Source organism: Artemia sp. Qi Xiang Cuo, chromosome 21 (genome assembly GCF_049724085.1).
Source record: "Artemia sp. Qi Xiang Cuo chromosome 21, ASM4972408v1, whole genome shotgun sequence".
NCBI lineage: Eukaryota > Metazoa > Arthropoda > Branchiopoda > Anostraca > Artemiidae > Artemia > Artemia sp. Qi Xiang Cuo.
In genome coordinates this window covers 44568847-44581255 of record NC_142814.1, presented here as the reverse complement: position 1 = coordinate 44581255, position 12409 = coordinate 44568847, and the positions used below count along the sequence as shown (strand labels likewise).

Genomic DNA, 12409 nt, shown 5'->3' with positions numbered 1-12409 from the left:
GTGTTTTCAGTAAAGCGCTAGTTTTTTATAATCACAAAAGCATAGGGAAACATAATTAGTTGGTTTATTTGTACTAGTTATATTAATATATATTAAATAGGCTGTGAAGTACTAATTTTTGTCCGTTTAAAGTTTCAACTTGACTCTTTACTTCACAAAAACTGTTTTTTAAAAAAAATTTTAGAACAGTACCCACGCATCACCTATGTTATGGTTAGAAAATATTCCTTTTTTTAATTTTAGTTTGAAATTATCATCGATTATGCACCAGCAAACATTTTAGTTGATTTTTGTTTAATCTTATCGTATAATAAAACAATAATAATAATAATTCTAATATCTTAAAAACGAGCCTTTCGCACCTTTGTGCCCTCATATTCCGAAATCTTTTTATTTCTCGGATATAAATGCATATAAAATGATAATTGAATATAAAAAAAGATAAATGTAAAACAAATCAGTAAACTAAGAGCAGCTGCAGCATCTTAATGTTTTTTCTAAAATTAGCTTTGAGAACAACAGCGACCGGTGAACAACAGAGGCCGGAAACAATAGATTAATTTTGAGAACAACAGAGGCCGGAAATTTGCGTATATCAATCATTCCAACGATTTCCAACACGACGACAGACTCTACTCTTGAATTTTGATGGGCCCATGATTTAAAAACTTTCAAATATTCGGCCCATTTCGGGGCATCATTACCTCTCAGAATGGAACAACAGGACTTAGATAGCTCTAAGAAATCCTGAGCATTAAGATTTGTAACGAAGTTTGGGCTCTTTTTGCCTTGTGCAATCACAGTAGCGACCTCTGCTATAGCTAGTGCTTTTTGAATGCGACTATTGTATGGCGTAAAAATTTTCCTTAAAATTTCCACGTCTTCCTCTTTATTGTATTTATCAAGCAGAATATCTGCCAAAGCTTCCTTGATTCCAACAAAGTTGTACTTCTCAACAATATAAGAAAACGCAATTTCGTCAATGTTAAGGATATCAGTAACAACTCCTTTGTGATAATAATCAATGATTGTTTTCATGGTGTCAAAATTGATATCTTTTGCTGAAACAACATTTGTGTACTTTTCCAGCATGTTGGATGCAAACATAGTCTTGAAGACATCACTAGTTTCGGTCAACAAAATCTTTTTGACAGAAACGGTACCCCTGTCACACTGAATAGCAACAATAGGATTATCATCCATGTCCAAGTTGGCACTGACAGAGGATAACATTTGGGCCATGATAAATCTTATCTCATACGTCTCTCTGAGATCACCTGAAAAATATAAACTATTTAATTGACGTCCCTAAAAATATCCTGAGGAGGGTAGACAGTGTACAGGAGGTTGGAAGTATTCTGAGGTTGTGAGATGTCTTAGGGTTGGAAGGGTTGGGTAGGCAAGGAGTGGGGTTCATGATGATGAATCAAACTATTGTTCTTGGTCTGGGCACCAAGGTATCCAAGGTAGAATTCAGATCACTTTATGCCCAAAATGTGCAAATTATAAGTCATAGTCGTACGTCACTGAATGATGGACATTTGCAAGTCCAAGGCATTTCTAAAAAAGCTACAAGTACGAAACGATCCCATGAACAAAAAACTTCATGCACAAAAAGACCCCTTGTAGACATATGGTTTTATCCACCAGAAGATGTCTCAGGGAGGAAAGTTTGGAATGCTAGCGAAAACACTTCAAGCTCGGTAGACAGAAAAGGGGATAAGTTAAAGACAGCACTAAAAGGATTGGAAATAACAAGGCTGAAGGTGTTGATGATGTGGGTTAAGATTCTTTGTGATATAATGAATTCTAAACTAAAGATAAAATCACTCAAGATTATGAAAATGATTTGGAAAAATGGCAAATATTTGGCAATTTCAGCCAAACTGTAGTTAAAAAATCTTCGAGTTTTTAACTATCACCTTTCTTCTTAAGAAAGGTGATGTGAATGAGTACGGTAATTATAGCGGCTTTAGATTAAATTAATTTAAAAAAAAACAAAGTTTTTCCGAGGGAGGTTAAGAGCCAAGTTAAAACTTAAAACGAAGAAAAATTATTGCTTCACATCCTATCTAATATATAAAAATAAAAACTAATGCAAACAAATCAACTGGTGATATTTTCCTATGTTTGTAGGATTACAAAAAACTAGCGCTTTACTGAAAACACAAAAGCCAGGTATAAAAAACAAGAATATTGATTTAGAAGTTTATCCTCACAACAGCAAACTAATCTATAACGGTTTTCACAGTCCTACAGGAGCTGTGATATCAGTAACTTTCAGTATACAATTAAAATTATCTTAAAAACTATTGACATAAAAATCATAAGTTTAAAGTCATTACATTACACATAAAATAATGGATTGATTTATCAGGTAACATCTTGGTCTCACATAGTATTACTCGAAATGAAGAACATACCAACCATAATATGTACTCTGGAAATCCAGTTATTTCTCTCTAAAAAACGGATAATTTTAAGTTGTGATACAAATTCTAAAGCGAGTCTGTTGTGACACTTCGAACTTGTCTACAAAATAATCATGAAATAGCCTTTTCAGATCCAAAACGACATTCATTGAACTGAACTCATTGTGCAGAAGTGATGCCAAATTAAAAGAAATAAAAATAAATGAAGCAAAAATCTAAAAATGCTTTAATTTTATACTGTTAAAAGTGTCCTTATAAAATTCTTTTTTACCGTACCAAAAACTCCTATATTCTTTTGTGTTTTCAGTAAAGCGCTAGTTTTCTGCATTCCTAGACATGTAAGAGTTTAAGTTGTGACACAAAATAAGGAAAAAATATCACCAGTTGATTGATTTGCATTAGTTTTATTGATATATGTTAGATAGGCTGTGAAGTAATAATTTTTGTTCGTTTTAAGTTTCAACTCCACTCTTTATTTCCCTCGGAAAAACTGCTTTTTTTAAATTAATCTATGCTTGTTTTTGATTCAAATTCAATTTAGAAACCACTGCTATGGCCTTATTTTTATACGGAATAATTTCTGTTCGTATTAAGCTTTAGTGTTGGTCCTTAGTTTCAGTTGAAAATTTGGTTATTTATATAATTTCTAATCACCTCCAATCTAGGGAAGATAAGACACCTCAACGAGCTGAACTAAGAGCCTGTACATGAATTGAAGGAAAAAATAAGTTTAGAATGAAAACAAGAATCCAAACATAGCGTCGTTTATTTTTGTAAAAAAATAATAGATCTTTAATTCTTTGTTTAAAAAAATTAAATTTAATCACAACGAACTGTAAGTAAGAGGCGACCCGGCTCAATGGTAACCGAAACTCTAAAAAACGGAATTTTGATACCTATAGACACATAAAAAGAATTAGATTTTTATGCTGATTTCAAATATATAAGTTTTATTAAGTTTAGTCTTACCCATCAAAAGTTACACACCTGAGAAAATTTGGCTGTTTTTCGAAAAAAAGGGAAAAAACCCATAGAAGTTATAGAACCTCAATGAAAATCACACCATCATATTCATTCAGCGTATGAGAATCCAACTGTAGAGGTTTCAAGCACCTATCTACAAAAATGTGGAATTTTGCATTTTGCCAGAAGAAAGATCACGGACGCGTGTTTATTTGTTTTTTTGTGTTTTTTTTCCCAGGGGTGATCGTAACGACCCAGTGGTCCTAAAATATCGTGGGAGGGCTAATAGGAACGGAAATTAAAAGTTCTAGTGCCCTTTCTAAGTGACTAAAACAAATGGAAGGCAACTAGGCCCCCTCCCACGCTCATTTTTTCTCAAAGTCACCCGATCAAAATTTTTAGATAGCCATTTTGTTCAGCATGGTCGAAAATATGATAACTATGTCTATTAGGATGACTTAATCCCCCGAAGTCCCCGGGGGGAGGGCTGAAAGTTATGAACTTTACCCAAAGTTAACATATAGTATTGGTTATTGGGAAGTATACAGACGTTTTCAGGGGGGATTTTTTCTGGTAAGTGGGGGTGGGTCGGGGGTTATATAGGAGGATCTTTCCATGAAGGAATTTTTCATGGGAAAGGGACATTGCTATGAAGGGGGCGGCGGATTTCCCATCATTATTAAAGAAAAAGATCAGAAATTAAATTAAAAAAAACAAGTTTTTCAACTGAGAGTAAGGAGCAACATCAAAACTTAAAACGAACAGAAAATATTACTTATATGATTGGTTTCACCCCCTTTGTTTTATGGTGGTCTTCTCTGCGCTATGACTCCCAGGCCTCAGGTATGGTCTCTTTATTTTTATATGTTGTTTGGCGATTGATTTCTTTTTTAAGGTTGTTTGGATATATTGTATTTTCTTTTTTTTCTTTTTTTTTCTCTCATTCCCCCTTGTATCCCTGGCCATGGAGCCTTTCGAGGGGGGTTAGGAGTGTTGTGGTTGGATTGTATGTATTGATTGGATTTTTCAATGTATGCCTATTTTAATGTTTTTCTATTGATTTAGTGTTTGATTTAAACGGTGTGTATTCCCCTCTATCACAGGCCTAGGAGCCTTTGGGGGATTAGCACAATGTGTTTTCTTGTATGATTAATTGATTATGAATAAATCTTATCTTATCTTAGTCAATACCTCGCTCTTTAAGCCAAAGATTTTTTAGTACTTCATAAGAGCTATTTATTCTAATTAACGGCCTTTGTGATTAAGGGGTCATTTTTAAAGAATTGGAACAAAATTCGAACTTTAGCTTCAAGACCAAGGTATTGAATAGGGGGCGAACCAGCTAATATACGTATTAAAAATCTATGAATAGATTTTTAATAAATTTCACCCCACTTACTATATTTCTCGGGTTAAATCTTTCTCAGAATTAAAAAAAATTACCCATCGGTCTCAACGACTGAAAGCATGTATTAATGTTAAATTTACGCATTTGTAGTGTTCTTGTGGGAAGTTCTATATTGGTAGAACTCACCAACAATGTTTTGAAAGATGTATTGAGCATCGCAATTCAATAGAAAAAAACCTTCAATTAAGCAAGCCTCCGGAAACTCTTGTTTCAGTGTCAGCAGAGCAGATCTTCTTTCAACCCAATCATTTTGTACAATTTGATGAGGCCTTAACAATTTCAAATGATAAGGGTTTTGCTCAATGGGCGAGGGAGGCTATAGAGATTGAAAAACATGTTTGCTAATCTTTCTACAAATAGGGACACAGAATATTTAAATATAGGCTCAATTTATGATAATCTTTTGAAAAGTGAATCAACAGTCAATATGGGAATTAGTGTTAACTAATCACCAGGGGACCATTTTACCTACTAGACCATAAGGATTTGCTTCAGTAACAGCCAACAAAAGTATTATTTCGCAACAGAATAATTAACTTAATTTCAATTTCTTATATTTTTACCTCAGTTGCTTTGGTGTTCTTACTGAAGTAACTGTTAGCTTCTTTTCCTGAGTGGATTAGTTGCGCCAATTGTATTTTATTGGTGGTGGTTTTATTTATTTTAGTTTCTTTTATCTTGTTCTTCTTGTGTTTCTCTTGTGCTGAAGACGCTTGTTTTTATACAGGAGAAATATCCACGTTGTTTTAAAAAATTTCGTCTTTTCTCTCCACTGGCCGTAGTCTCGTTTGTCGATTTTTTTTATTGAGTTTTTTCTCTTTGTTGTTTTTTTTTGTCATGGCTGGCCAGTTCGGCTTAAGATCTTTTAATTCGAAGTTGAAAGCTGTACCAACAGAACCACGCCTCTAATAATCTAATTTGACCTATTAGTGCTTGTACCTTAATTGCGTTGCTTATTAATGGGGACTGGAGGAGGAACATACGTAAGGTATTCTTGAACACCTCCGGTTAAGGCTTTGGACCATAATTATTATAATGAAGATATCGTTTTATACTTCCAAGCTTTTCTACTTCAGAAGTTGACATCAAAAGTATTGCTTTTTGTGCTATATCTTACTTACGGATGATAGAATTGATAAACATCATGTAGATATGAGCAATAGCTTTCAAATGAGCCATTAAACGTCAATCTAAAAGTTCTGGTCCACTAGGCCCACTAGCCCCAGCTTTTCCACTTGAAACATGGCACCAAAAGTGCCGCTTTTAGTGCTATTTAGAACTTGCTGATGGTGGAATTTATAGCAAGGACGTAAAAGGGGCGTAATTGGTTATGGATCAGGGGTCGAGGGCGCAACAACCCCCTCAAGACCCAGGTTTACCCCCCCCCCGATCTCATTTTGCCCCTTAGCTGAAATTTAAGTTTCTGCCAAAAATCTTATTTAAAAGCCAGAATATAATTTTTACTTTACTGAAAAAATTCAAATGAATTTAATGAATAAAATGTGCATTGTCAGTTTAATATACTGATATTTATTCCTTAAAATCTTAATTAATTTTTGATTTCTTAAAGTTATAAAAGTGAAAATATTTAAAAGATTTTTTTCAGTAAAGTACAGATTATATTCTGGCTTTTAGAAAGCATAGGATTTAGAACCCTACTCAGATTAATTTCTGCTCGTTTAGAGTTTAACTTATTTTAATTGCTGTTTGTTTTGGGTTCATTTATTTATTGATACGGATTTGTGGTAGTTGTATGATTGGTAGATTATTTGATTCTATTTTTATTCATTTTTGGTTTAATGGAGTTCTTTACTTTTTTTCAGAAAAACTTATTTTGTGCAAAAAGTTTTTTGATAAATTTCTGTTCGTTTTATATTGACATAGTCTTTTTCAGGGAGAAAGACTGAGCCCCTTCTGAAGTTAAACAACCATCCCTTCCATAAAAAACTTTAAATACCCCCCCCTGGGCATGACTTACAACCCTTGCCCCTAATCTCTGGGGTTTGTTTCAACCCCAAAAGCCTTGTTATATGATATTTAGACTATTTTGAATAGAATGGCTATCTCAAAATTTCTAATAGACGCATTTCGGGACAATACGACGTTTGTAAGGTGGAGGGGTAGCTACACTCAGATCACATTGGCTCTCAAGGACAGAACTTGAGTGTCTGATAACCTGTCCAACGAGCCCCCTCCGAAGTTTATATAACCCCATTTTCTATCCTGACCTTATTTGTCCTAAGGGCCCAACTTACGACCCTTGCCCTTAGGGCAGGGAGGATTTGTTATCCTCAAAGACATAATTTCCAGATCGTTCTGATGGGCTGAACAAAATTGGATGTATCAAAATTTTGCCCTCTGATCACTTTCGACAAATAAAAAAGGCACTAGTCTCTCAATTTCCAATCGAATGAGCCCTTTTTGAAGCTACTACGACAAAACTTTCTATAAAAACCTTATATGACCCAAAGGCATAACTTACGACCCTTGTCATAATTTTCAGACCTTTCAACTACGTTGAACAAAGTGGCCATATCAAAATATTGCTCAGAAATGGTGGGCGTGGGGGGGGCATTCTCCCTTCGATTACTTTCGACTATTAAAAAGAACAATATCCCTCTCAATTTCCAAAAGGAAAGAGCCCTTTTTGAATTTTTTACGACAAAATTTTCTATAAAAAACATTATATGCCACAAGGGTATAAATTACAACCTTAGCCCTGAGGATTGTGAGGGGGTTGTCATATTCAAAAACACACTTTCCAGACCCTTTACCTACGTTCAATAAAATAACTATATCAAAATGTTGATCGGAAGTGCTTAGGGAAATGATGAGCGTAGGGGGGGGGGAGCATTCGCCCTCTGATCACTTTAAACTATTAATAAGGGCATTAGCCCTCTCAATTCACAATTGAATGAGTTTTTTGAAGTTTCTACGACAACGCTGGCAAAGACCTAATTTTCAGAACTTTCAACACGTTGAGCAAAATGTCTATCTCAAAATTTCGATTGAATGTGTTTAGGGAAAAGGTGGGAGTGAAAGGGGGTTAGTTGCCCTCCAATCGCTTTCGACGATTAAAAAGGACACCAGCCCTTTGAATTTCCAATCGAATGAGCACTTTTTGAAGTTTCTACGATATAGCTTTCTATAAAAACCTTATATGCACCCAGGACATAACTAAAAAGCCCTTGCCCTGAGTGCTATGGGAGGAGTGTCCTCCTCAAAAACATAATTGCTATCTGGAAATTAACTACGTTGAACAAAATTGCTATCTCAAAATTTTTATTGGATGTGTTTGGGGAAATGGTGGGCGTGGAAGGGGTTTTAGTTGCCTTCTAATCACTTTCGACTATTAAAAAGGGCACTACCCATTCTAATTTCCAATCGAGTGGGCCCTTTTCGAAGTTTCTACGACAACTCTTTCGATAATAAGTGCCTTGGTCGAAGGAAAAAAAATAATACATTGTGCCAACATCGTTCTTTACTTAGGCAGCGTGATTGCGCTGCCTATGATTTGGAGCTTGCTGATGGTGGAATTTATAGGAAGGACGTAAAAAGGGGCGTAATTGGTTATGGAGCAGGGGCAGGGTCAACTACCCCCTCCAGACCCAGGTCTCCCCCCCCCCAACCTCATTTTGCTCCCCAGCTGAAATTTAGTTTCTTCCAAAAATCTTGTCAAAACTAAGATAAGCCTACATAAATCAAGTATCCAGAGAAAGAGGTCAGTTTTCTTCAGTATATCTATGCCTTTATGGTAATATATGGCTCATTTTTCAGTTTTCATTGTCATTTTCAATTTATTTGAAAAAATTGGCCCCAACTTTGCCCCTCTCCAAGGAATTTGACGAAATTACGCCACTGGACGTAAATATGAGAAATATCTTATATATGAGCTATTAAAAATCTGTCTAGATATCTGCGGTAACAATACACCCAATAACAATACGCTCATACCGAATGACTTTGGGGAAGGGGGCCTTTAAGGAGGAGGGCTAGTTGCCCTCCAGTCTTTTCGGTCACTCAAAAAAGGCACTAGCAAATTTAATTTCTGTTCGAAAGAGTTATTATACATCTCTCTATGAGGCTCTAGTCACCCCCTCGCCCTGCTAGAAAAAAAAAACAACAAAAAAACGGGAGACTGATCAGTGCCACACATGCAAAAAAAAGGAGTTTTCCTAGTTGTTCAGGAAGGGGGGTTGTAATTACCCAAAACTAGGCTTTTGACCGTGCTGATTTCAATGGTAGATTTTAATTTTGATCTGACGCCATTTTCAAGGGGTGTCAAACTTTTTTTCCAAATCACCATAAATTTCTCTTTCAAGTTTTCAAGACGTTTTTTTTAACTTGATTATGGGCTGTGGTTCGCTACCGATACACCCGATACCACGTATAGCCCTTCCCCAGGGACTATGGAGGGTCATATCATCATCAAAACCATATATATTGGACCTTTGAACTATGTTAAACAAAACGGCTATCTCGAAAATTTTTGTAGGACGAATTTGGGGGGCGGGGCCTTTAGGGAGAGATGCTAGTTGCCCTTCAATCTTTTCGGTCACTTAAAAGACACTAACAAATTTAATTTCTGTCCAAATGAGCCATTAAACAACTCTCTTATGATGTTCTGGTGACCTGCTAGGCCTTTTGAAAAAAGAAAAAAAAGAAAATAAAAGGAGACCGATCAGTGCTACCGATACAAAAATGATTTTCCTTGTTGTTCATGGAGGGGGACTGTAATCTCCCTGCGCAATGTTTTCAACCATGCTGATTCCAATGGTACACTTTTCATTTTGAACTGACGCCATTTTCGAGGGGTTTCCAGTTTTTTTTTAAATCATCAAAAATTTCTTTTCGCAATAAACTTTTACTTTTAAGACGACCCGAAATAATAGTTACCATTCCTGATTCAGTGTCAGATGGCGATTTTTTTTTTTTCACCAGGCAGTTTTTTATGCAATCTCTTATTTTCAGTTCTTATTCGACCTTTGGTGCCTTCATTGAGCGTTGCAGGCTTGCAGCAACTATGACCCTAAGGCAAGGACGGATCCCAGGGCTAGTCTTAGGAGCAATTATTCCCACCTCCAGAAGGTCAAAGATCTTAGTAATCACACAGTGGAGGGGTTTACGATAAATATTAACCAAATCATTTTATTGAGTTACAACTAAAGTGTATATACCACTCGGTGCCTTTTTTTATGCTCTTTACAAATATAATAATCATTTTTGTCAGAAATGAATTTTAGCCCCAACCCCTATATATACCAATTCTGGGTATATATTTGCACATTAGGGGTGGGGGGATTTTAAACTTCCCACTGCACAAATAGAGACCTTTAACTTGTATAGATAGCCTAGGGGTGGGGGCAAAATTTTATTGCGAACAATAATGATTATTATATTTATAAGGAACATAAAAAAAGGCATTGAGTGGTAGGCCTATGATCACTTTATTCGTAACTCAATAATATGATTTGGTAGATATTTACCGGGTTTACAACCCTAGCAATGGAGCCTAATTTTTCTGGGTATCAATCCAAAACATTAATTTTGTGTCCGTCCCTCCCCACAGGTAACAGTTGCAGATTATCACGAACAACAACGTTTATAAGATTTGACAGAAACCATTGAAGGCTCAATAATAGCCCTAGCGGCTATTTAGAGGGTCATGAAATTTGCCTACATGACAGTCTAATACCTAGGCTATTGAGATTCTGACAAAACAACATTTTACCTTAATTTTCCGTTTTCAGTATCTTTTTCTCTGGCTTTAGTTCTGAAAATGCAATTCCTGTAATTTGAGTATAATTTTAAGCCATATCAATGTTTGGTGCTTATTTAGTAGTTGGTATACACGCGAGAAGAACCGCATCTAGAATCTCAAAGATACTATTTAAAAAACAGGTTTTCACTGCCTAGTGAGGTATTGGTTACTCCATGAAAAATATTTAAACTTGTTTTTTTAGGTTGAAGCAGCAAAAAAGGCACCTAGGATAGGTTAGGTTAGAATAGGTTTATTTAGGTTAGGTATTTAATATATGCTATGCTTTACCCCCCCTCCAAATGGGCAAATATATAGCCAAAGTTCGCTTCTAAACTATTATATTTATCATACTTTGTTTTATTTCCTTAGCATTAACCAAACTTCAATTTTCCCGTGTTTACCGGCTACTAAATAAGTACCCAATGTTTTTTTTCAAGATTTAGGAAATATATTTGCGTAGCCTATCTGAAAGCCTTATAAATTGAAAACGTCAGGATCCTCTAGAGGGAGAAGGAGTGGAGGTAGGTACTTAAAAATACCTTCCTGGGACATAATTTAGCCTGCAGACCCATCCCTGAAAGTCATTTTCCTAACCTAACCCCTTTCCAAGATAGCCAAAAGTAGCTAAAGTTGAATTTTACTGAATCATCGACCTCCTTCAAAGAGGTCAAATCAATCCACAAACTTTGAAAAGAAATCAATAGGACGGTGGCTGGTGCTTCTCACTAAGTAATTTAGGTACTTGGGCATAATATGGGCAGTTACAAGGAAACCAGTCACGAAAAACCCGTTTTTGACGAGTTAATTCAAAACACGGCTATAAAGTAATGGCATGCATAGCGTGGTTTTCATTGCGTATACGATATTTAAACTGTTATTTTTTGGGGTTTAGGGGAGGGGGGAAGGTAGGCCTACCGGTGAATTTTTCGCAGCTCATATTATTGACTTACGAATAAAGTAAACATGCCAAATCCATGCCTTTTTTATGCTCTTTTCAAATATAATCCTAGGGCCTAATCATTTTTGAATTGGTATATATAGGGGTGGAGTAAATTCATTTCTGACCTAATGATTATTATATTTGGAAAGAGCATAAAAAAGGGCATCGAGTGGCATGTTTACTTTATTTGTAAGTCAATAATATGAACTGCGAAAAATTTACCAAGGTTACGTATTTAATATAGGCTAGCCTCTGCAATGCTTTAAACCCCCCCCCCCCTAATGTGCAAATATAAAGCCCAAATTTGTTTATAAACTATTGATTTTTAAGCTTTCCCAGCAGATTTCAAAACATATTTCCCACAAAAATAGAATTTACTTACTTTTGTTACCACAACTTGATTAAGTTAAACTTGTCTTTCAACTGCAACAATTCGACTGAAAAAATTGTATGTCTGCAATTCTGTTGCTGATGCATTATCTAGACTAAAACCGATTCAACCGAATAAAATGTATCTTGTTCTTATCTGTGTTGAAGGTTCGAAATTCGAGGAAAATAGGGTGGATAAGATAAAATGAACAACTTTTCAACTATGTGTCAATTCAGGGGTTAACCACTCACAAGGGGCATACACTAGGCCTTTTCAAAGATTCTTGCCCAGTTTACTTTATAGCAGGTTAGGAGGGAAAGAAATACAATTAATTGAAGACTTGGGGACCAACGGGTAACTACTTAAAAAGCAGGTTTTCATTGCCAAGTGAGGTATTGGTTACTCCATGACAAATATTTAAACTTTAGTTTTTTGAGGTTGAAGCGGCAAAAAAGGCACCTAGGTTAGGTTAGAATAGGTTTATTTAGGTTAGGTATTTAATATATGCTATGCTTTACCCCCCCTCCAACTGGGC

General features: G+C 35.6%; 1 protein-coding gene across 1 annotated transcript; it reads right to left on the bottom strand.

Moving 5' to 3' along the window:
- Positions 1-375: 375 nt before the first annotated feature.
- On the bottom strand, positions 376-11979 carry LOC148939606 (kelch-like protein 6). The gene is made up of 2 exons (XM_089106987.1): positions 11887-11979; positions 376-1277 (listed from the first exon to the last, which is right to left on the bottom strand). The coding sequence occupies exon 2, from the start codon at positions 1240-1242 to the stop codon at positions 466-468; it is 777 nt and encodes a 258-aa protein (XP_088963113.1). The 5' UTR covers positions 1243-1277; positions 11887-11979; the 3' UTR covers positions 376-465.
- Between the last annotated feature and the right edge of the window lie 430 nt (positions 11980-12409).